This window comes from Dama dama, chromosome 8 (assembly GCF_033118175.1).
Source record: "Dama dama isolate Ldn47 chromosome 8, ASM3311817v1, whole genome shotgun sequence".
NCBI classification, from domain to species: domain Eukaryota; kingdom Metazoa; phylum Chordata; class Mammalia; order Artiodactyla; family Cervidae; genus Dama; species Dama dama.
This window is the reverse complement of record NC_083688.1, coordinates 40824851-40850027: the sequence shown is the minus strand read 5'-3', so window position 1 is coordinate 40850027 and position 25177 is coordinate 40824851. Positions and strand designations below refer to the sequence as shown.

The following is a 25177-nucleotide window of genomic DNA, read 5'->3' as shown; positions in this document are numbered from 1 at the left end:
GTCATTTATCAAAGAGCCAGGAAAGCAGCAAAAACGTTTGTTGTTGTTGTTCTTGTTGTTAAAGCCCTTGATGATATAAGGTAGGTCCTACCTCACCTACCTGCCAGGGCTCTAGCTTAAATTTAGGAGTAGTTTGCACCAGGTTTGGTTGACTAGTGGTACAGGGGCAAAGGGCACCCCTGGGGTGTGGGAAAAGTGTTCTGAACCTTGACAAAAAAGCAGCAGCTGAAAATATCTTGGTTATGAAGAATGTATGCATTGAATGCTGTGAATATTTTGTTTAACCAGCAGGATACCGAGTTATTGTAACTAAAAGAGAGGAGTGTAAATCAAATGCATTGTTTGGGTCAAATGCTCTTTTTCAGAAGGAAAGAGCTTTGGAGATCAATTTTATATTTCTGTCTGGGGCATGTTCCTCTCACCAATGGTCAAGGGAATGGTCCTGAGATGGCTTTCTGCTTGCTTTTTTGAATCTATTAGGACGACATGTTATCTGAACCTGAGTAGAACCCGGTTCTCTGTGCCTTGTCCCTCTTGAATAGCAGTTAGAACTCCCTGCAGTCAGCCCCTGCTAATGCTTCAGGGGCGCCTGGGGCACATGCCGTATGGGGGCGGTATTATGAAGATCACAGTTTTAAGGAAACTGAATTTGTTTACAGACTGTCAAAATAGAAGGGGGAAATATGGTAAAAGAGAAAACTCTCAGGAGAACCACTGTCTGGCATTGTAGAAGTTTGTTATAGTTCCTGGCCCAAAAGCCTAGTGTCTGCAGTGGGTCTCTCCCGTGGCTGTTCAGTGGTAAACCTGTCTGGGTTCTGACTTGTCCTAAAGCATACGCACTTAGTCGCCAAGCAGGGGAGAGAGAGAGAGAGGGGAACCATCTGGTTGGCAGAGAAACACCCTTGGCATGAACTGTATTCTTATGTTGACATTACTACAAGCTGCACTCCCAGATGGAAGAAAATGTGAAAGAAGACAGTTGTAAGTGGCGGGAAAGAATCATAAAGTTAATCCTCTTCTCTACTGGCTATCAGCACTCCTAAGCCTTAACACCACAATGTCAGTAGTTTTTATTTCCTATTCAAAGATGTTTTAACTGATAGGAACATTGTGATTTTCCACTGTCCAGGATTTCCATGCCAGAGAATCTTGAAAAATTATTTGAGAGTTGATCATTCTTTCCATCGACAAAGTTGGGACAAGTTACAAAAGTGAATGTAGTTCTTGTTTTCATTCCTTAGGAGCCTGCAGAGTGCGGGGCGTTTTCTAAGCCCTGCTTTGAGAACTGTCAAAATGCTGTAACCACCTCCAGGAGAAATGATAATGGTACATTGCATCCATTTGCCACGTACAGTCCACAAGACAAACAGAAAGGTAAGGTTCTCTACTGAAAATTATCTACTGCAAGTGGTGTGAGAAAACATGAGAGTGTTTATTTAAATTTAAAAAAAACAAAAGGAACAAAGGGGAATTAATTAGAGTAAGTGCAGACTTCGCTGCTCGGAGTCGTGAACACAGAGATGGGTGGGGGAGCTGACTCACAAGTTGTGAAGCAGATTCCTGGCATTGCCTCCAGTTTAAGTGACAGTTTCTGTGCTTGCTGCCCCAAACATGGAGGGTTATGTATAAAACAAACCAGGCCTGCAGAAACAAAATGACAAACCATTATTTTTGTTTAAGAATCTTTTAATATTGGAAGTTACCAAGTGTAAATGGCAACTCAACTCACAATATATATGGACTGGTATTAAACCATGGAGTGATCATAGCACCATTTGCAGATTTATGCTTATTTTTGAGTGGTAAATGCCATGAACCATGGCCATGATTATCTTGTACACATCACATTTCTAGTGGAGTTTTACATGTAAAAGCCTTAGATTTTCCTCTTTGTGTTTTCAAAAATCATGCTTTAGGCCACCAAGAAATTTATTTCCCTGCTTCTCCTTTCTGTTTAGTAACTTTAATTTTTTTGTACTACAAAAGCAATAGATATTCATGACAGGAAGTTAAGAGAAGGGCTATAAAGAGAAGATTTCATGTTTCTTGTGTGTATGTGTGCTAAGTTGCTTCAACTGTGTCTGACTCTTTGTGACTCTATGAACTGTTGCCTGCCAGCCTCCTCTGTCCATGGGACTCTTCAGGCAAGAATACCAGGGTTGGTTGCCATGCCCTCCTCCAGGGGATCTTCCCAACCCAGGGACTGGGATGCACATCTCTTATGAGAAACTGACTTGACTTTCTGTCCAATCAAGAAACACTCAGTATGTCTTTTCCCATCTTAATACAGTTAAATATTTTCTTGACAAAGCAGGATCTCTTTCTAAGTCATTCCGTCACAAAGGCAGGAAGAATCTGGGTAAGGAACAACAGGTTCCCCTCACACCAGAAGTGCCTTCTCTTGACCGTGTCCGAATAATGATCAAGAACGTTTCCAGCCTTTATATACCTTGACTGTCATTTAATTCTCAAGCATCAAGTGGTCCAGTGACAATCCAAATTCAGGGTTTTATTCCTTATTGCACCAGTGATGTTCAAAGGGACATTGGACACATTACCTCCTCTCTTGTTTCATTTTCAGTGCTTATAAAGTATCAATGCTGAAGTGATAATTACGTGGTATATTTTTAGAAGACATTGGGCTATTCAAGGAAATGGGATAATATCTCTAGGAAGGATGGCAAAGGCAAATATAATGAAACCATAAAACTAGTTAAAGTGTAAGGATACACCCAGAAAAAATATATATTTTAAATAATAAAATCCATTCAAAACACATGCTGAAAATAAGATGCAGTAGAATGTTCTGAGTTTGTATTTCCCTGAACAATGAGAATCCTTTAGGCACAGAGCCACTGGGAGGTTCTGTCTGTTCTCTTCCTCCTGAGACATGGATCCGTGATCCACCAGGCACCTGCTACACTTCCTCCTCCTACGTCAGCTTTCCAAGGTAACATCAAAAATCCAGTCTTTTAAAATTCCATTAGACATTATTTCTTTAAAAAGCACAGAAAATCCATTTTTATTTCCTTGTGGTTCTTTGATACAATACTCAGTTATAAGGATTTGACCTATCAAAGCATAGACTTGTTAAATTGTAACTATAATAGGCCAGTAGATAGAATGCTCTTACTTTTTCTATAAGCTTATTGACTGAAAGAGGATGCTGTAGAAGAATATTGTGCTCGTCACTTCTTTGTAGTATTAATAACATTTTCAGTTTTGAGAACCATTGAGAGTTCCTGAGTTTCAGATGCACATGAGGTGGTCATAGGCCACTGAGACTCATGAAATCTGAGTGATGTTGACTTGCCACCACCCATCTTTCTAAGGAGCTCCTTTAAAAAAACAAGATTGACTTGGCAAAATGTAATGTCTAGTGAGGAGAGGAACTGTTACAGCCAAAACATTAACTTTTTTTTCTTCCCTCCTCCTTTCCTTTGTATATTTAAAAGTCCAATGTTGATATGCTGTGTTGCATCTATTTTTGTAATAATAGTACGTACCACCCACTGTTCTACTGTTATTTTTTATATATATACATAATCCTGTCAAGCTGTTAGAGAAAAAAGGCATTCTTAGAACTAACATTTGTAGAAATTATGACACCAGAAATTCACATTTGTGTTGGAGAATTGCTCACAATGCCTGCAGTGGAATGAGTGTGGGGTTCCAGGATGGTAATAAGGATGGAGGTTGTCTCCCAAGGGTTCACTATAAAATCCTATTAAGCATTTGAATGGCAATGAAGTTCACAAACTCTACATTTTCTGAAGAATCTTTCTGGCAGATCTCACCCTGAGCCAAGTAATAGCTGAAGTGCAGTTGACCTCCGGTTTGTCCTTCCCTCTCCTTCCGTTGTTCTCATCTCCCTTTTGTGCGCTTCTCCTGCTTGCTCCCCACTTTTAGCTCATGAGAACTCCAGCCCTTGCCCCAGGCACTCGTGGCCCCAAGTCTGCCCAGGATCACCCACTGAGGTCTTCTCAGGCCTTTCACCATACTCCAAACCAAGTGTTTTAACTCTGTATCCTGTCCCACTGAATCCATGTGCCTCGTGGTCCTTTGAAGAGACTCATAATAGTGTGATTATGTACAATATGTCCCCTCCTGGGAACCTACATGTATCCATCCCCCAAACAGCATGTAAGGCACTGCCTCTGCAGTGATGATCAGAAATTGAATTATACTTTTCAACTTGACTGATGATTATGGGATAACTTCATTGTGCACAATGTGTTAGGCTGCAACGATGAATACAACGTCGTTATTGTTCTCAAGAATAGTCTAAAGCAGAGGTCAGCGGACTTTGTCTGTAAAGGGCCAGATAATACATTTCAGGCTTTGTGGACCATAAGATCTCTGTTGTAGCTCCTCACCTCTGCCACGGTAGTGCGCGAGCAGCCCTAGACAGTACTTTCATGAATGTGTTCAATGAAAGTTTATGTACAAAATCAGCTGGTGGGCTGGTTTGGGGCCAGGGCCATAGTTTACTGAGTTCTAGTCTAATGGCATGAACTCTTTTGTCCTTCTTTTCTGATTTGGCCCTGGCAGAATGGATCCTGTAAAACAAGTCACAACAATAAACGATGGAGATTAAAATAAGGGTCATTTGGTCATAAATGAAGTAATAACTAGATGTTCAGTGTTTTACAGGCAATATGTAAAATATCCATCAAGACTTACCTTGTATATTCAGTGGGATCCAGAAACACTGTTTTTAGGAGACAAGAATTCTAGATTTTCATGATGATAAAGGACTTAACAAAGGTGTTTGGACCAAGAGGAAAATAAAATTCTTTACAGCAAGTGGATCTGTTATTAAAAAGTACCAAGGATAATCACAACATTGTTGATCAACTATACTCCCATATAAAGTAAAAAGTTAAAAAAAAAAAAACTACCAGGGATAAAGAGTCATCAAAGAAAACATATCTGCACCTATCATTATTTTAAAAACATGTAGATTATTCATGTGAATAAAATAAAAATTGAAGCTAATGATCATAATCAACTTGAAGTAGCCAGAGGAGATGCTAAAGAAGAAGAATGAGAGGCAAAAGAGGAGGATGTGGATGAATTTATCTGTGGTGCAGTAAGAGAAATAAATACAGACAAGTAGATGATGGATTGGTAGATAGCTCATTGCAAAAGCAGCACGTGGTAAATGTTATACAAGAATTAGTTTTTGTAATATTAACAGATAAACTGAAAGTGTCAGTGGATAAAGATAGTGAAGATGTATTTCTTGCTTATATCACAACCCAGTGAGAATTGAGGGACCTGGGCTGTTTCCATTGGAAGCTGGCCATTGTCTGGTGCCTCATCCACTTATGGTTGTAGAAGATAGATGGGAAAGGGGGAGAAGTTGCGTGTACCCTTTCTTAAACATTAAAACTGGACACAACATTGACCATAGTAGCTCACTTTCTATTGGCAAGAACTAGTCTAGTTACAAAAAGGGGTGGAAAATGGGGTTGATGGTCTAGATGTGTGCCAGGAAGAAAGGAAGACCATAGATACTGGGAGCACTAGAATTCTCTGTCACTGTTGTAAAAATACCAACAGATCCCATAAAGTGAAGGTTTCATAGGAAAGGTGATATTTGAGGTGGACCCTGGGAGAAGGGTGGGACTTTTAATGGGTGAAATTGGTTTTGAAATTATATGAGCAAGTACACTGAGGTAGGAAGGCCTGACCTTGGGGTCTGGAATTGTAAATGGTCTCGAGTGGTTAATGTGTAATAGATAAAGTTGACTGCCAGGGACAGAGACTTTTATACTCTCGGTGACTGTGTGTACCTGAAAAATTTTTGATCAGGCAGTTACATGAGCACAGCTATGTTTGCCACTAGTGAAAAAATGAGCTGAGAAGTTGAGGATAAATGATTAGAACTAATAGAAAAGACGTGGTCCCCATATGTCCTTTATTCCAACTTACGTTGTACACTTTCTGCTCTGTGTGCGTGTGTACTAAGTTGCTTCAGTCATTCCCAATTCTTTGTGACCCTCTGCGGGGTCTCTGCCAGACTTCTCTGTCCATGGGATTCTCCAGGCAAGAATACTGAAGTGGGTTACCATGCCCTCCTCCAAGGGATCTTCCCGACCCAGGAGTCAAACCTGAGTCTCTTATATCTCCTGCATTGGCAGGTGTTTTTTTGTTTTGTTTTGTTTTACCACTAGTGCCATCTCTCGGCAAATCTTTGCCTGACTGCTGCATATTACCAGGTCCCTGGAGGTGGAGGACAGTGCTGACTGCTTTGTTCTTTGTGTTTCTGTACTCTGATCATCTGACTTATCAGATTCCTGCTTCCAGTCTCATTTTCAGGGATATTTCAGCAGTGCTAGAACTGCCTCCCTTTTATACTAGTCTGTGATGTGGAGCTTTGAACAAGTACTTCCCTGGCATATTCGTCAGGGTTCTCCAGAGAAACAGAACCAATGGAAGGTATATGTGAGTATATGTATGCATGTGTGTGTATTACATATACATACATAGGTAGAGATTTCTTGTAAAAGATTGGGTAACATGATTATAGAGGAAGGCAAATTCCAAGACCTGCAGAGTGAGTGAGCAAGCTGAGACCTAGAAGAAAGAGCCAATGGTGTAGTCCCTGTCTGAAGGCCAGCAGGATCAAGAACCAGGAAGAGCCAGTGGTTCAGTTTGAATCCAAGGGCCGGAAAAAGCCAGTGTCTCAGTTTGAAGGCAGTCAGGCAGGAAGAATTCTCTCCTACTTAGAGGAGGGTCAGCCTTTTTGTTCAGGCCATCAACAGATTGGATGAGGCCCACCCCCATAGGGGCCGTTGCTCAGTGGTTAAGAATCCACCTGCACTTCAGGAGCTGCAGGAGACTCAGATTCAACCCCTGGGTCGGGAAGATCCCCTGGAGGAGGACATGTCAACCCATTCCATATTCTTGCTGGGAGAATCCCATGGACAGAGAACCCTGGTGGGATACAGTCCCTATGTTCACAGAGTCAGACATGACTGAAGCGACTGAGCGTGCGTGCACACCCACATACGGGAGGGGTGCAATCTACTTTGCTGCTTTCAATGTTACTATCACCCCAAAACAGCCTCACAAAATACCAAGTGTTTTGGCACCCTGAGTCCAGTCAAATTGACACATAAAATTAACCATCAGACCTGGTGTGTGGGCAAGTCAAAGCAGATTGCTACCAGCAGCATTTCTCAAGGACAAAGAGATTATTTCCTTGTTCCATCAATAGAGTCAACTTTCTACATGTATCTCACTATAACAGATCCATAGCAAGTTTATGATGTACAGATTAATAATCTTTTTTTTTAATTATTGGCACTTTGTTTTTATAAATCACTGTTTGAATATGCACTGTCTTATATAATCCTTGTGCTCTTCCAATGAAAGTATTCATATCCCTCTATGTAGATTTAAAAACCAAAGTTTATAGAAGTTGAGTAGTTTTCCCAAGTTCATACAGCATAACAGGCCATGGTTGAAAATATGCAGTTTTGCTGCACAAACCGAACTCTTAACCATTACGCATATAATTTTTTTTCATACATTATTTAATAATTTCTTTTGTGATGAGGGTTAAATAATATTTAAGGCTAAGCTCAATGTGCGGTACACAGAAAGATCTCAAAAATCCTTACTTGTTATTAGTTGTAACATTCAGTATACATGTCTATTTACTTTTCATATAAAATAGACTGAGAAAGTAAACAGTTTTTGTGGATAGGAAAACCAGGATTCAGACCCCAGTCTTCTGCTTCCTAGGCCCCAAACTCAGGGTTTTCTAATACAATGCAGATGCAAGAAGAATTTCTTTTTTTTAAACCTCTATGGTGTCTAAACGGTGAGTAGATATACTGTATCTCATGATTTTTTAAGTACTTTTTGTCACTGAGGCCAATGCTTAAATCACCATCTAATCCACAGCATTCATTACAGAGTCTTGTTTACAAAAATGTTAAGTCATTTAAAAAAATGGCTTGTTAATCTTCTACAAATCACAAGTAATGAATATGTGTCAGCCTTTTTGAGATGGGAAAATGTAGTTAAGATGCACGGACTTCACTTGCCAGGGCTTCCCAGAGGGTCACCAGTGTAAAAACATATTAGCAGGCTAAGATTTCCTTATACAGGCTGTATTAGTGCACATATGAGTCCTTCGGTTCTGTATGAGGACTTATTTATTTCATGGTTGGTTTCTGTGTTGGTGAAAATTATGTCTGAGAAATGGACTGAAACAAAACACGAGGCACCAAACAGTTCTGCCTCCGGTTTCCTACAGCTTTATTTGTTCTTTGTTTATAGACCTATTGCTTCCCAATGACGGATGGGCTGAGAGCGAAGTACCACCTTCTCCCCAACCACATCCCGTTCTGGAATTGGGCCTTGAAGATTACAGCCACAGGTATCGATAAAATGATATATCGTAAATGTTCCCTGTTATGGTTTTTCTGGGAAAACCCAGCAACCTTATTTTAACTCTATTTCTTTCCAGAATGGAAATCTCATAGTATCTATAATTTCTTTCCAGTGAAAGCTTCTTATAGCTAATATTGACACCTCAGATGGTTCATTTTCGCTTCCTGAAATTTGAGATTCATCATATATTATTAAAATATATGGGAAAATTGTTGAGTCTTTTTTTACCAAGTTAAAAACTAGAGAGATGGAACTCAAAAAGTTATATGGGAGGGTATAAAACAAAACTGAGAAGACATAAAGCTCCTTTTTTTTTTCATTCGTAATTGGCAAATCCTAAAGGTATCTTTAAAATATATATTCCAAGAAAGTTAATGGAATCTAAAAATTAAAGCAACAGCATATGTAGTCTAAACTATTGAAAACAATGCCCAATATTATATCCATTCTGTAATAGAAACAAAAAAATCAATAATGTTTAGACTCACACAAGCATGAGAAAGAGAGATTTACTAAGCATACGCCCCATTTGACTAGTAGAATTCATAGATTTTGTTCTTCTGATGAGTTTTAAAAATCATTAACTTGTCCCTTTGCTATTTTCTATATTTATTATGGCTATTAAAAATTGGATATTTTATTCCATTGTTGCCCCATGATAATCCTGTGAGATTTTTTTTTCATTTATCTTGCAGCAAGGCTGGTGTCATCACTATTATGTTTTTTATTACAATCTGCTAAAAATAAAGCAATACAAGAGTATAGCTACCTCTATTAGCCAAAAGCTTACCTATGTTTAGCTATCTCCTATCCCTACATTTTTGAAGTCTAATATCTTACTCAAACACAATTTCTTGAACTAGACTGATAATGATAGCAATGTTCTAGGTCAATATCTCTGGGGTTTTCTTGAGCAAAAATCTGGACATATTTGATTTTACTTGTTTATTTCCATTACCTGCCTTTAGTCTGAAGCAAAAATAACAGTTTGGTAGCATTAAGAAGTCCCCTGTTGAAAATAATTTCACTCACCCTACCTTACTGTTTATCCAGGGTATATGCACAAAATTGCTAGAACAATGCAAAGATAAATCATATATAAACCCGTGATGTTGTATTTATAATAAATATTTATTTGGTCTTAATCCCATTTCTGGCACTGACCCCTAAAAACCTTGACATTTCCTAAGTATTGAGAGTGATAAAGGTGTCTTATATAAATGAAGTGGCTTTTGGAAACATCTAAGGAAGGAGACTGGTTGCCAGTGGAGCCAGTCTTGTGCTTAGAGGGTTGGAACTTCAGTCCCATCTAGAGAAATGGGCCTTGAATCAGTTGACCGTAGCCAATGATTTAATCAGTCTTGCTTTTGTAATGGGGGCTTCCCAGGTGGTGCTCGCTCGTGGTAAGGAACATGCCTCCCACTGCAGGGATCTAAGAGATGAGGGTTCGATCCCTGGATCAGGAAGATGCCCTGGAGAAGGAAATATTAACCCACTCCAGTATTCTTGCCTGGAGAATCCCATGGACAGAGGAGACTGGCAGGCTATGGTTCATAGGGTTGCAAAGAGTCAGACACAACTAAAGCGACTTTGCGTGCAGGCACGCCTGTTTTATGAAACCTCCATAAAACCCCAGAATGACAGGGTTTGGAGACCTCCTGAGGTGGTGAATATGTGGAGATGTGAGGAGAGGGGTGCACTTCAAGCCCAGAAGCTTGGAGCCCCTTCCCACATGCTTTGCCTCACGCAGCTCTACATCAAGCAGTTCCTGAGTTTTATCCTTAAACTGTAAACCAGTGAGCTAGGAAGTAACATGTTTCCCTGAGTTCTGTAAGCCACTCTCAAATACTGATCAAACCCAAGGATAGAAAGGAGAGAGGTAGGATGGGCAGTTTAGGTTAGGAAAACCAAATGAGGAGAGAGGGAAAATGCAGTGTGTTCAGTGTGGCGAAAACATATAGTATCTGGGAAAGAAGTTATGGCAAGGGCATGGCCAGCCGTTCTCTGAGAGCACCATGCTTCTGCAGAGACCAGTGGAGAAGCGTTGAAGGGTTTGAAGGCGGCAGATGACAATGTCACAATACGTGAGCACAGCTGTGGAGGATAAATGGATAAGGGAAGCCGTAGACAGGGATACTAGTCTGAAACCACCAGCAAGAGAAGAGGGGGGCTTGAAAAAAAGAAGGAGCAGCATAGCTGGAGAAGAAGGGACAAAGTCAAAGAGATTTTTGAAAAGGAATGAACAAATCTAAAGCTTTGAATCTCTCAATTTCTCTTTCTCTCCCCACCCTCCTGGGATTCTGTGACCTGTACCATCCTACAAGCTGCTGTGTTGCCTAGGTGACCAGCAGCCATGGGGGTTTGGATGTGTGAAACTTAGAGTGGAGGAAGCCTTGGAGGGAGCCAGGAGGGTTCAGCAGACAAGGCTGTCCTATCTTTAAAAAAAAGAAAAAAGGTAACAGCCCTCTGAAAGGGAAAAGTAGAGCTTTAAGGGATGGAACCAGTCTTATGAAACAGAAAACTACTAATTTGCAAGGAGTGAAAAACAAATTTCATCAGGCTAAATTTATGCCTGTACGCAGAACCAAAATGAAATCAGGAATTTAAGTAATTTATTTGTAGTGGTATGGGCTTCCCAGGTGGCACTAGTGGTAAAGAACTCACCTGCCAATGCAGGAGATGTAAGAGATGTGGGTTCAATCCCTGGGTTGGGAAGATTCCCTGGAGGAGGGCGTCGCAACCCACGTCAATAATTATTTGACAAAAATTTAGAATGTGTCTAAATTTAAAACATATGTGTGTGTGTGTGTGTGTGTGTGTGTATGTGTGTGTGTGTATATGAAATAAATATATTATCTACCATGATGTCTCAGAAAGAGATTAAGGCAAATCAACAGCAGACAGAATATATTGAATATGATTAGCTGTTGAGACAGCCCTTGGTTATTCCTTATGTGTTCACAGTGTCTCTCCCTCTTGGTTCTCTCTCACTTCTGTCTCTCCTTCTGTCTCTCTTCCTGAACACGTGACCTGCGCCTACTCTCACACATAGTAACCAATCATTGACGATAATCCATGGCCACCTGAGACTTTAGACGTAATTATTTCTGCATGCCCTTCGAACCCTTCCCCTGCCTTTTTATTTCAGTTAGTTCTCCTTGAACATTCATGGCAGATCTTATGTCTTTCACATTCCTGATTTGTCACCATGCTCAGGACACTGGCATATGTTTCCTGCTACCCTTATTTATTCATTGCGCAGCATCATCTGACATTGAGTATCATTTCCCTTTGATGGATCCCCTGGTTGTTCATGCTGAAAACACAGTCTTTATCTAGGATATGCCTTTGGCCTGCTGTCAACTTGCGTCTTCCGCTGCAGCCCACTCAGCCATGAGCACATGCTAACTGCTTTCAAAATTAAAATATGTCATATTTTATAATCACTGTGTCACTGTCTCACACCAAAAAATTCCAATATGTAGCATAAAATTACATACTGTTTTACTAGTCTAATGTTATTTTACTAGTCTAAGTTATTTTCCCATTAGTCAATTTAATTCTACACACGTTCAAGTGTAAGTTCATATTAGCTCTAACCCTACTGTGTCTCATATTACACTTCCTTCCTTCCTTAAATATATGCCAATCCCAATCTGATATCAGCCTAATTTCCATTTTGTACCATGGCAAGAGAGGTCCTTTTATTGAAGGCTTTCAAAGTGTATACTTGTCCATGTTCAAAACAATGGTAACAGAGGTATATATCATCATGACTAATATAATGGACATATCCAGGTTTGCATATGTTTATATACATATATATATACATGCACATGTATGTGAATATATGTTGCATTCATATGTACAAAGCAGCTTTTTATTTCTTTGATCATCTTTGATGGTATCTCTGCATCTATACAAAAAATTCACTTTATTTTGATTGATCCTTACTTGATGTTACTGCATTACCATCTTGTTTTTTCAGTGGAGATGGGGTTAATTGTTTCCCAAGAGTTTGGGAAAATTTGAGTTCTTATTCTTAATTTGACAAATAATGCCTAGTTTGGTAAAGCATTCTAAAACAGTAAAGTGAATTAACCAAAACATTACACAGTTGGGTAGATTCCCATAGTCTGCCTTGAGCAGAGCACTTTAAATGCAGCGTGATTTCTTTTAATGAGGAATATTCATGCTGTTCTAAATATCCTCCCAAAAGGTTTCCATTATAACATGTGGCATATGTTTTGATTAACCCTTTAATTTTCTTTTATTTCACAACATGTACCACTCTGTTAAAATTTTAAAAAAAAAAGAAAACTAACCTAAAATGCAAGTTGCAAAAGAGTGTGTGTGAAACTATACTAAGAGGTAAAGGACTGAGTTCTATGGATGCAGGATTAGCAACAACCTGCATCCCAGGCTGGCCACCATTTTAGCCAAAGATCTTGCAGCTCTGGGAAAAGTTCAAGTAGCCACAAGCTGGTCCCGGCTTCACCAGTGGCCAGCTGTTGCGACCTTGGAATATCAGCCTCCTCTTTGGGCCTCAGTGTCTTACCTACAAGATGAAGAGTCAGATGAGGTGACTTTAATGACTTCCAACTCTTCAATTCTCTGGTTCCATGAAGGCCATGTGAGTCTCTCTGACACTAAAACCATATCATCACAAGAGATCAAAGGATGAAAAACTAAGTGCAAATAAAGGTCGGATAACACATTTAAAGGCAAGTGCTTCCAAAACATCAAGGCTCAGAGAAAAGCTCATATTCACCAGGGCATCTCAGAATTCCTCTTTAAAGTGAACTAAAACAATTAAAATATTCTATTATGCCAGGCCAGTCAATAGCACTAGTGGATCAGGATTTATGTTTACAGTTAACATATTTTGCCACCATCACTAGATACCCCATCTAATATGTTTGACATCAGTAGCTTTCTTGGCTGAGAATGTAGCCAGAAGAAAGAAGCCAAAGCGGGAAGGCGGGGGGAGAAGAAGAAAAGAAAAACTTTCATAATTCTAAAGAGTAGCTTTAAACTTCTTGAGCAGTTTTCATGAAAAATATACAGTTGTCTCTCAGTATCCGTGAGGAATTTGTTCCAGGACTCCCAGGGGTACTAAAATCTGCAGGTGCTCAAGTCCCTGGTATAAAATGGTATACTGTTTGTATACAGCATCCTCCCATATGCTTCAAACCACTTAATACAATGGAGATGCTATGTAAATAGTTGTCAGAGCATGGGAAATTCAAGTTTTGCTTTTTGAAACTTTCCAGAATTTTTTCTTTTCTGAATATTGTTGGTCCCAGGTTGGATGATCCTTAAATGCCATGCTGAGGATACAGAGGGTACACTGTGTAATTTTTTTGCTGAAGAATGCCTTAAACCCTCATTCAAAGACCAGGCTAAGCTACAGAAACAAAGGAAAGGATTAAAGTTTACTTTTGTAAGCTTTTGTTGAGCTCTTACTGTATGTTAGTCACTGTTGTCAGTATTTAACATATCACAGTTTATTTCACCCTTAATATTAAGTAAATTCTATTACTGTCCACTTTTTAAAAAGATTCTTTTCTGTTATGGTTGGCTACAGGCTATTGAATATAGTTTCCTGTGCTATATACACTGTCTGTTTTATGCACTAGGCCACCCACCCTGGCAACTCACTCCCAAGCCCATAGCCCTAAACCTTATTGTGTGTGTGTGTGTGTTAGTTGTCACTAGTGTCCAACTCTTTGTGACCCCATGGACTGTAGCCCACCGGTCTCCTCTGTTCATGGAATTCTCCAGGCAAGAATACTGGAGTGGGTTGGCATGTCCTTCTCCAGGGGTCTTCCTGACCCAGGGATAGAACTTGGGTCTCCCGCGTTGCAGGCAGATTCTTGACCATCTAAGCCACCAGGGAAGTCCATAAATCTTAAACCACATTCCTTCTAAATAGGAGAGAAGGGCTTTTAGTCACAAGCCCATGGAAAGTCTGACAAAAACAGAGAAGCCAAAAAAAAAAAGCAAACTGTAAAAAACTTAAGTAACTTGAAAAGCAAAAACTTACAGTCATTTGAAAAGCAAAAGCAGGTCTATTTATTTATCTGCCTGTTTCCTAAATGTTCCTACCATACTTACTCTGCTCCAGACCCTAGTCTCCTTATTTTACAAATCGCTTGTAAAATAATTGTTTGTAACTCATTTTATCTGTTATTAAAGATCGTTACCCATGGGAGACAAGGAGTGTAATTATACCCATTTAATACACACAAAAAATGGAAGCGCAGAGAGGCTGAGTAACTTGCCTGGGCCCCACATCTGGGAAGGAGCAGAGCCAGGACTTAAAACTGAGCAGACCTGCTCTGGACTTGGTGCTTTTGAATGCTCTGCTGTATTACACGACAATAACAGAGGCTCATTCATTCAGCAGTATTATTATTGCTGCAAGGCAGTATTAAATATGCATGACTAATAAGTTTCAAGAAAGACTGAACCTTTTTTGACATATTTGGTTAAGAAATTGAGATTCCCCAGTACGTTTTAGGATTCCCATTCATTATGGTTGAGTTTTTTAGTTGTTATTTTATTGTTTACAGTGTCAAATACCAATTGTTTGAAAAAATTCAAACTTATCCTTTCTGATTTACCAAGGAGCCTTCATTTTATTTTTTCCTGTATTTAAGATTAAAGTTGTGTTGAAATGAGCTGCCATATTTACTTTCTAAATATATGTACCAAAGGAGAAAGGGCTCTAAGTTAATGTATGAAAAGTATATAAGTATAAATTATTTCTGGATCAAGAAATGAGGCATTGTCTGTAATTCCCTTATATAATCCCCTCCATCCTCAAGCAAATAAATAAAGTACTCAGCAGAAATGAAATTCTTTGAGATTGAATACAAGTACTAGGAAGTCTATAATGGGCATTTGATGTATCTTGTGTCTAAATTGTCAGCTGTGCTTTTCCTGTTATTTCCTGTTGGTATTATTGATGAGTAGACTATTTGCTCAGCATTAACATTACTTTTAGAAAATAGACCTAAATAAAGTAGAAAACCAAACTACCACATCCATTAGTCATTCAACAGGATGGTTTTCTCGAAAGGACACAGCCCTTTCACTTGTTTTTTTAAAGGAAGGGCGTGCTTAGCCCACACATCTCTCTTAACCTACATTTAGGTTCTGCTAATATCTAGTGACATCCTTTGAAGCACTAGTGGTTCACAGGTTCACTTTACCCACTTGAAGTTATATATTGTACAGCAGGATCCCAATTAGCAGAAATCAGTGAAGAGGAAAACATGATGTTAGCCAGAGAATATTGTTTAAATTGCAGAATATGATAAAATGCAGGAAAACAGAGTTGCTACATCTCATAAGAGATACCTGAGGTTCACCAACTGGTTGAAAATGCCTGGTTGGGACCTACAGAGGGAGTGATGAAGAGCTCTGTTCAAAATGAGAACTGCTGCCTTTAATTTTTTTTTTTTAAATTCTAAACATAAATGTGGCGTATGGCTTCTTTCTGCAGCTCTGGGGTGGACTCAGCAGTATACTTTCCAGATCAGCATATCAACTTTAGATCTGTGACACCAGCCAGGCAGCCTGAATCAATGAATCTGAAAGCCTCAAAGAGCATGGACCTCGGTAAGTGAGGGTGAGGTGACGTCCAGGTCAGCTGTCTAGCCTCAGCCCATCTGTCTTCCTGAATGTCCTGCCTTTGTTTCTTCAACTCCAACCTTAGGGGGCAAGGTCTGCTGAAGCATGGAAAAAGGGATAATAGTCATCCTATCTTTCTGTCTCCTACCACACATTTAATCCTAATTACTCCTTTTTAAAAGAGAGATAAGTGACATTTTTATAAAGTGGGCCATGTAGGTCAGAAAAGTAGGAGTATTCCTTCTGGAGGATCTGAATGCATAAGCGTCTTTAACTCACCTGCCTTTGCGTTTGTACTTTCATGTCTGCCGGTCCCTTTCCATTTCTCGTGTACATACCTGTTGCGGGGCCTGGGAAAATCGTGAAGTTCAATGAATCCTCTCCCACGAGCACCCCGTCTCTGTGTGCAAGGTTTGGGAATGGTGGCAGTGAAGAAACTTTCTCTCTTGAAATGCCCATCTTCAAATCCATCCCTGGGTTTGCCAGATTGAGGGTATCTAAGAGCCCAGTTTCATGCCCAGACAACCTCAGTGAGGTTCTGCGTCCTACAGAGAATTTCTGGGTGAGTGTTTGAGTCCTACAGAGAATATCTGGGTTAGTGTTGGTTGCCAGGGCAATCAAGAGCTGCTGAAAACTGTATTCTCTAGGCTCTAGAATGTGAGACCTTGGAAGATATCTCAGACACCCAAGCACATTGCTGCCCTCCCATGGGCCCTTAGAGAGAGAATGATTAGAATAGGCTGCTAGTGCAAAATAAATTCTCAGCAACATATTTACTGATTTCTGAATGCTCAGAGACCAAGCCCTGCCTTTTTTTTTTTTCCTGAGGCACATTACATTATTTCATTAGTAGCACCAACAAAATAGAATAATCAAAACTGCCTGTTCCATGAAACAATCTGATAAATAGTGCTTATCTGTTACTCATTTACAAGAGTTCAGAAAAATGTTCAGTCATGATGAAACAAGAAAAATTGATTCTGTGTTCTATAAATTAACTAGATCACTAGGATACATTTGCTCTAATCACCTATAGCAAGAGACTGATAGAAACCTTAATAAGGAAACTGTCTTGAGCGCTGGTACAAAAGGGGTATTTTCTCTCAAGTGTGAACCACTGACAGACCAAAGGAATAATGCATGACAGTGACATAGGTTATTACTAATTATGTGAGGAGCAATTTGTTTTTATAGAGTGCTTGATAAATATTTCCTGTTCTGTCTTCCCAGTTTCTCTATAAAGAAGATGAATGGATAAAAACTGCTCTTAATTTGGGATAAGAAATATATTACTGTTTTCCTCACTTAGTTTTAAAAAAAAAAGGCCAACAGTACGGTTTTTAAAAGTCTCTGCAAAAGAAAAAAAAAATAGCATCAGATCTACAAAAATAAAACCTAAACCACATGTAGAAACAGTATTTATGTTTAATTTTTTTGTTAGTGAAAGCTTTGTTTTTAAACAGTTTTCCCTTTTATATTGAAATAGCCCTTGAAAAATATGAACAGTTGGCAGTCACCCATTGCATTTTAGTGTACTTACACCATACATGACAATAATGTTTGTTCAATTTTACATAGTAGGGCAAAGGTCATGAGTTATTTTCTTCAGGACACAGGTATCAAATTAAAGGCATTGACTTAAATGCACTATACAGCACAAGTGGCAAACTATGCTATGAAAACATTTTTAAACTAATTATGAAAGTTTGGTCCTTTCCAGGAAATGCCAAATCAAAGCTAACAGTCTCTCAGAGAGCTCTGAGGTCAATATTCTAGGGCCATTCTGAACCCCTATTCCCAGAACAATTGAGTGAGCTCAATAAATATGTGATTTTTCTCAATGAATAAACTCAAATGATAGCAGAATGGTAAACATTTGGAAGTGCCTTCCTTGTTTGATTAGATGAAAAAGATACTGTAAGTAGTTTAGCTTTCCATATATAGCACTGGGCCAATGTAAAGAATTAATGTATTTGCTAAAATGGTTGGTGACTGTACTTAGAGGAATAATCCTCCGAGCAGGGTCAAGACCCATTCTTCAATTTTTTTTTTTTTTTTAAATTGAGGTATTTAGGCTGAATAGCAAATTAATGCTATTTGATTATCTTTGACCTAGAAAAATAGCAATTTTATATGATTCAAAATAGAAGAAGATAAACCTCCTACTTATTGCATAATTTATGCAATATTGCTCCTTTAGAAAACCTTTAAACTTCTTCAAAGACTAATAGACCTCACTGGTACCTTCCTTGTTTTTGTTGGTTTCATTTTTGCTACTGAGCCTAAGCTAGTTTTTTAATTTGCACATTATGCTCAAATTATTTTAAAGGTGAATGGGTTCCATTTATTTATTTTCACTTATGTTTTTAAAGACAATTCTTATTGTGAAAAATAAAACCTTCTCATTCCCATCTCCTTCTTTTATTCACAAGATACAAACATATTTTAAAATACTCTGCTACCTATTTACCATCCATGTTCAAACATCTCTGTCACACATTGTGTTTCTTTATACTAATTGTATAGTGTTATGTGAAGGACTCTTACTTTTCCCCTTTTGATTAAATTTGGGCTTAATTTAGAGTTGGGATTTTTGGTTTGGGTGAGCGAGCTTGGTCCATTTGAATTTCTTATTCTGTGATTTGTTTATTCATATTCTTTGCCAAAAATGTTTGCGTTTGTTAATTTTTTTCATCTTTTAGAATATCATTATATATGTTGTAAATAACTTTTTGCAATGTATTATTTATTGTCTTAGTTTGATCATGGTACCCTTTACTATAAAAGATGTTTTAGTCTTATTGTCTGATAATTCTATCTTTTCCTTCATGACGGTTTGGTTTTATTTATATCATTTATTTTCTTGTACTTTTAAAGTCTTGGGTCTTTTAATGTTTAGCAATAATATACTTTTATTCATCATTTGTGAAATGGGAAAAATTTTCTCCATGTAAATAGGCAAGTTATTCATAATGTTTATTGAGTTTTGCGTTCTCCTCCCATTAACTCAGAATGCAGTCATGTTGAATATAAATCCCCTTTCATCCACAGGATGATTTCTAAGTGCTTTTCTACTGATGTATTGGTCTGCTCCATGCCAGTGTCATCCTGTTTCAGTTGTCATCCTGTTACATTGCATTTTGATAACTTACAGAGCAAGCTTCCCTGTTTTCTCTTCTTTTGTAAAATTACTTTGGCTGTTCATATGCTTTGTTCTCCTACGTGAACCCTAGATCAGCTCATCAAAAAATTAAACGGGACTGCTTCTGTTGTGTTTGTGGGCCCATTAATTATGAAGTTTGCTATTGGTTCCTGATAGAAGTGTTTTTATCAGTTTAAATGTTTCTTTGTATTCCTAGCTTCTTGAGAAGTTCTTTATTTGCTCACTTTGTTTAATCAGGAATGGATATTGAATTTTATTAAGTGATTTTAAGAATCTATACAGGATGATTGTGTGTAGTTTATTCTTTATTACTATAGTGAGTTATAATAATAGATTTCCCAAAATTAAATCTTGGATTTTTCTGAATGACTCTACATTTTTCTCTGCATTTGAAGAAGGTAGAAATGAGTAACACATTTTATCTATGTGATCTAAAATGTAGGTGTAAGACCCTGATTATAGTTTTATTCAGTGCTATTAATTCATATATACTTAAAGGTATAGATTTTTTTTTTTTTTTTTTTTTTTTTGAGGCCATTCTGCCTCAGTATTTGTGGATACTTTTGCTGGCATGCATGTGGCCACATTTAAGTCAGATCAGAAATGATTCAAATGATGAATAAAAGGAATTTATTTTTAAGTAATTAGATGTAACTATGCTTATTCAAAGGGGTTAGGGTGTCATTTTCTGGGTTTTCCAGAAAATCAGTCTATTCCTACTAATTGTAGACTTTCCTCTATTTATTTAAATTACCAGAATTACTATGTTCAGTCTGGATCCCTTTAATTTGTTCCTAATTGAGCTTGTGTGGGTGTTGAGTTGGAAGCTCTCAGGAGCTGAATAACACAGCTGCCTCTTTGGCCTTTGGCATAGGGTTTTCCCCCAAAGAGCTGCCCTCATTGGCAGTGTGCCAGAGAGTCATATTCAAAGACTTTTTGATGAAGTACAAACATCTTTCACTTCCAGGCCTGGTGTTTTATGACCCTGTAATAGTATTGAAGAATTAGTCTAAATTATTCAAGGAACAGCCCTTCAGTATTTTGGTCCAGTCCCTGACCTACTCTACAGCCCCATTCAAAGTTAAGTTTAAAATGCTATTTACCACAAGATTTTCTTTTTCCTGAGTGTTTTCTCTCCTGTTTCAAGTTGGCCTCCTACTCCCATTTCAGAAGGGTGTTCTGTAACACAGTCAGAGGAAGGCTGAGGGCAGTGCAGATGGAAGATGCTGACCAGCTGTCCTGCCTCTGTTCAATGAGAGGAAATGAGCTTCAAGTGATGCATGAGGCATTCAAATGAAATTTTAGGAAGTTTCCTGACAATGAAGCTTGTTAACATTCCATGTCTCACAGTCTCTTAAAACAGTGCAAGTGTCTTGAATGACTGTCCCTAAAATCAAGACAATAGATAAATAATAGATAAATCGGCTGATTTTCTTTCAAGATGTGTGATTCAGCAATTTAATTTTCTGTTAGTTTCTTGCTGGAAATTTGTATTAAGGTAGAAGTATTGGTAGACGTTCACAGTCAAAGTAAATTCTTAATCGACTGATTTCTCAAATCAACAAAAGATTTGGGTCAACTTTTCAGTATAACCCTTGCATACACATCAGACATTCCTCTCAGAGAATAGTCAGGTATCTTATCCAATGGAAAACGGGCATGAAAAAAGTTAATTAAACCCATTTCACTGTTCTAATACTTTCTTTTTAATTTTTTTGTACAGTAAAGAACTTTCATATGCATTCCCAGAAATAAAACAAAAATCCTAAACATTGGATATATAGAAGAATTTTTATAAAACTACACTCTGATAACAGGCTGATTTATCAATTAATATGTATCATATAATACCATATGTTATTTTAACATTTTTAATATGTCTTTATTTATATCCATGGATCTTCTTTATTGTCCATCAATAAGTGATACCTCTGAATTTGGTGAAAGCTGAATTGAGTACCACTATTTAAAATATAACTTTGACTTATTAAAAACAACAACAACAACCTGGTTGGTAAGGAAAAATTAATGGTAATACTAAAAGAATCTACTATCTCTAATAGATGAGGAAGAGCTCAAGGACATAATCAGATATATTCCCTAAGCTTTAGGAAGTCAAAATGAAGGAATTACAGAGAATATTTGCTCATTCATTGCACAAATGTTTCTTGAGAGCCTGCTGTGTACCAGGAAGTGCATTAAGTACTGAGGATTCAGCAGTGAGAAAAATAGAACTTAATGCGGGCACCTACATGAAAACCCTAACAAGAAAGAGAAACTCAAGAGTGAAGATTCCCAGAAAGAAGCACTGACATGATGATGATAGCTTATCTCAGGGAGAAGAAATGGGATAGGCACCTGAAGCACCCGTGTGGCTGCTCTAAGAGCAAACTGAAAGCCTTGGCCAGGTAGAGAAGAGAAAGAGAGCAAATGGCGTGGGGGGAAAAAAGTGACAACAGTCTTAAAAGAAGCAGCGTAGGAAGAGCTAAACAGCTGCACACGATGAGGCTTGCAAAACCTTTAGGAGTTAGACAGTCAAGCTATTTTTAGAACAGGAAAAAGAAAGTGTGGTGGCCCATTGTTTAGGGCAGGTAACAGCTGTCGATGGAAAGCAGAGCTACCCTGTCCTGTGTTAATTTTATCCTCATGCACACAGAGAATGATGTTCAAACATGGCTGCCAGCACGCAGAAGTTTGCATCCCTGGGCACTAAGGGGATTGCGATTATATAGCCACCATCCCTGATCATTAGAAATGAGGAGTGGGCCTCACACTGGAGGGCAGGAAGCAAGTTACCAATTTCTGACAAAGTTGATGAATTCCAGAAACAACTGGTGAAACTTGTGATCTCAATGCTGATTCTTGGAGGATTTCTCTTTGGAAAACAAAAAGGAAAAAAAAAAAATAGAAGTGGCCATTAGCCACCTGCAGAGGAATCTCTGAAGCATCTGGTGTCTCCTTTCCCTTTTGATGGGATTTCTAGATTGATAGATAAATCATGAAGGTAGTATAAATACTGTTTACATTGATTTCAGTAAAGGTATTTCCATTTGTTTTTTGATTGAGACTTTTACCAAATTACACACTAAGGTAATAGCGTTAGGATGCCCCCTTCCCAAAATGTGCTAATTAAAGCTCATTGTCACTCTGAAAGGAATTAAATAATGTATACTATAAGACTCTGTGCTTGGCCCTTCTTGTTATATTCTAACGAAACAACAGAATTTGATGAAGAGTGGGTAGATATAACTTGGATGAAGACATGAAAGGCATTCTTACCAAATTGTCAATAAAAGTTGTCTCAGAGAATTAGGTAATATTTTAGATTGACAGAATTAGCATTCCAGTGATTTATTTGGAATTGAAGAAGATGGAATTTATCTAATAATGATTAATTAATTGAATAGGCACTATTGGATGCTTTCTATGTGCCAGGCAATAGCTAGATGAAGACAATAAAGTCTCTACTCTTATGGTGTCATCATTCTTGTTGGGTAAATAGATGATAAAGTTGCATAGCAGTCAATAATAAAATTTCAGACAGAGAGATGATTTCTCTGAAGCCAAATTCAGGTACTGATGATGACTGGGGAGAGAGAAGCCTATTTTAGACACAGTGGTGAAAGATAAAGGCAATGTACTAAAGTGGGGTTAAAAGAAATCAGCTGTGCAAGTATAGAGTTTAGGAGACCTGGGATAATAGCAGTTACTGAACATGTTCCTGGATTTTGGCTCTTACCAGACATGACCACCTCCAAAGCTTGTTCCATGTTATCAGGTCAAGGACAATAGCAGATCGACAATACACCAGCTTGGCCATAACCCACCTAGAGTGCTGTATTTAATTCTGGCAGCAATATTTTAATAGAGACAAAAACAGTATAAAACGCATCCAAATACTGATGAGAGGCCTTGAAACTATGTCTGATGAAAAATAGTTAAAAGAAATAAAAATACTTTGCCTAAAAGGTAGGTGACTTAAGAGACATATGAGAATTCTCTAGATATTTTCATGGCTAACATTAAAAACTCGTCTGTTTAAAATTTGAATCTGCACCCAAAATGTATCAAGCAATGATAGCAATAATCAGAAGACACATCAGATTTACAAGCTTTGAAATCTAGAAAGTTAATAATGATGGAAAATTAATTCTGGTATGTGGCATGTTTGGTATTCAAGGAAAGAATAGATATTTAAACAGTGGAAACAGCTGAGTTTAAATGAGTTGAAACAACTCATGAAGACTGAGAAGCAAAATTCATCAGGAAAATGGAAAAGGAGTCACTATGTATTTTTCATTTTTAGATAAAAGTGGTTTTTTTTTGTTTGTTTTAAGTTAGTGTACATTAATATATTTATATAATTAAAGTAACCACACAGGTTATAACTGAAGTAGGGTGACTAGATTAAAACAAGCTAAATGAGTTTGGAGAAATTATGTATCAGGACTCAGGCTGAATTCTTCTCTGATGAAAAAAGAGAAGTCGGGAAAACTTTGAATAACTGACCTTGCACATCCAAAGACAGGCCTCTTTCAAAACATTAAGGAAAACCAACATTTATTGACTAAAACACATAAGTAAATTTTAGACAATTGCACATTTAAAACTGAAAATAAATTATGGAATAGTATAAATATTAACTAAATTATAGTGATATAGATCAATTTTCTTTAACTAGATCATTATATTGGATGTAGCAGAATAATGCAGAGTCTGTTTAAAATTAATTAGAAAAACTATTGCAGTTGGAAGTAAAGGTACAGAAATACCTCTGTCTATAAAGGACCTTTTTTCTTGTCCTGTAATTCCATAGATAGCTCTCCTTACATTGAAGTTCAGTTAATTTACAATGTTGTACTAGTTTCAAGTGTGCAGCAGAGTAATTCAGTTATATATAGATACATGTATATTCTTTTTTAAGATTCTTTTCCATATGGATTCTTTTATCCTGCCTTTTAAATTTATGGTTCCTAAGAAATATGTTTTCAAGGACTGCATTTTCAAGACAAATTTGATTTCATGTTCATTATTACTATTAACTGGAAAAGGATGCCTTTTGTGTAGAAATTGTGTGTATATACTACTTTGTATGTTGTGGGCTTGTCTGGAAGTTATGGCACTTTCCACAACTTTCCATTCTCATACTCTGGCTGATGAACGAATGCTGGTGAATACCTTAAACACAGTTGCTCTCACTTACCATTTATTGAATGAATAAGGGGCACAACTCTCTCATAACTCCCCATATGGGAAAGAAAAACAGCCTCTAAAGCAAGGACCATCCATTTTATATAAAAACAGTTAACACAGTGCCTGGAAAATGAGACATTCAGTGATGTTACTAGTCATAGCAGCAGTCATGGAGAGGGTAATGTTGGTAGTGGAATTAGAGGTGAGCCTCTTCATCTCCTATGTATATTTTTTGTAATTGGTGACTCACTTCAGCTGTCAGTATAATTCTCCTCAAGTCAATATTGTGAAAAACTGCAGGAAAGGTTACTGTGGATCTTGTATATCGATTCTTAATTCAATCTTTGAATCACACATGGTTTCAGTTATTACCATGGTTTTTCACTAAGATTAGGTTTTTCTTAAGCTGGGGTATTGTGTAATAGCATATATAGATAGAATAAAAATTTAGTATCAGAAAGAGAAACCCACGGCTCTGTTTTCCCACAAAGAAATATGAAGAAAACTATAAAATTTGTAAATGTTTCTAAATGAACCTTAACCAATGGCTTTAGGCCAGTAACAGACCCATGCAGATCATTCTTACATTAGACTCTGTACATTTAGAGCATTATTTATGCTCTGATGGGAAATCCTGATCAGTGTAGAAACTGCCTCATCCCTTAGAGCTGAAATATTCTGTATGTATGTGAAAGTCATTCAGTTGTGTCCGACTCCTTGTGACCCCATGGACTCTTCCAAGCAAGGATACTAGAGTGAGTTGCCATTTCCTTC

General features: G+C 37.8%; 1 protein-coding gene across 3 annotated transcripts in view; it reads left to right on the top strand.

Annotated features, from left to right (window-relative positions):
- The window catches only part of PARD3B (par-3 family cell polarity regulator beta), a 1129489-nt gene that overhangs the window by 697233 nt on the left and 407079 nt on the right, over nt 1–25177 (top strand). For all 3 annotated transcript variants that reach the window (XM_061148945.1, XM_061148946.1, XM_061148947.1), the window contains exons 13-15: nt 1242–1374; nt 8296–8395; nt 15920–16035. In XM_061148945.1, coding sequence (XP_061004928.1) covers nt 1242–1374; nt 8296–8395; nt 15920–16035 — 349 coding nt within the window. The remainder of the gene's footprint in view (nt 1–1241; nt 1375–8295; nt 8396–15919; nt 16036–25177) is intronic.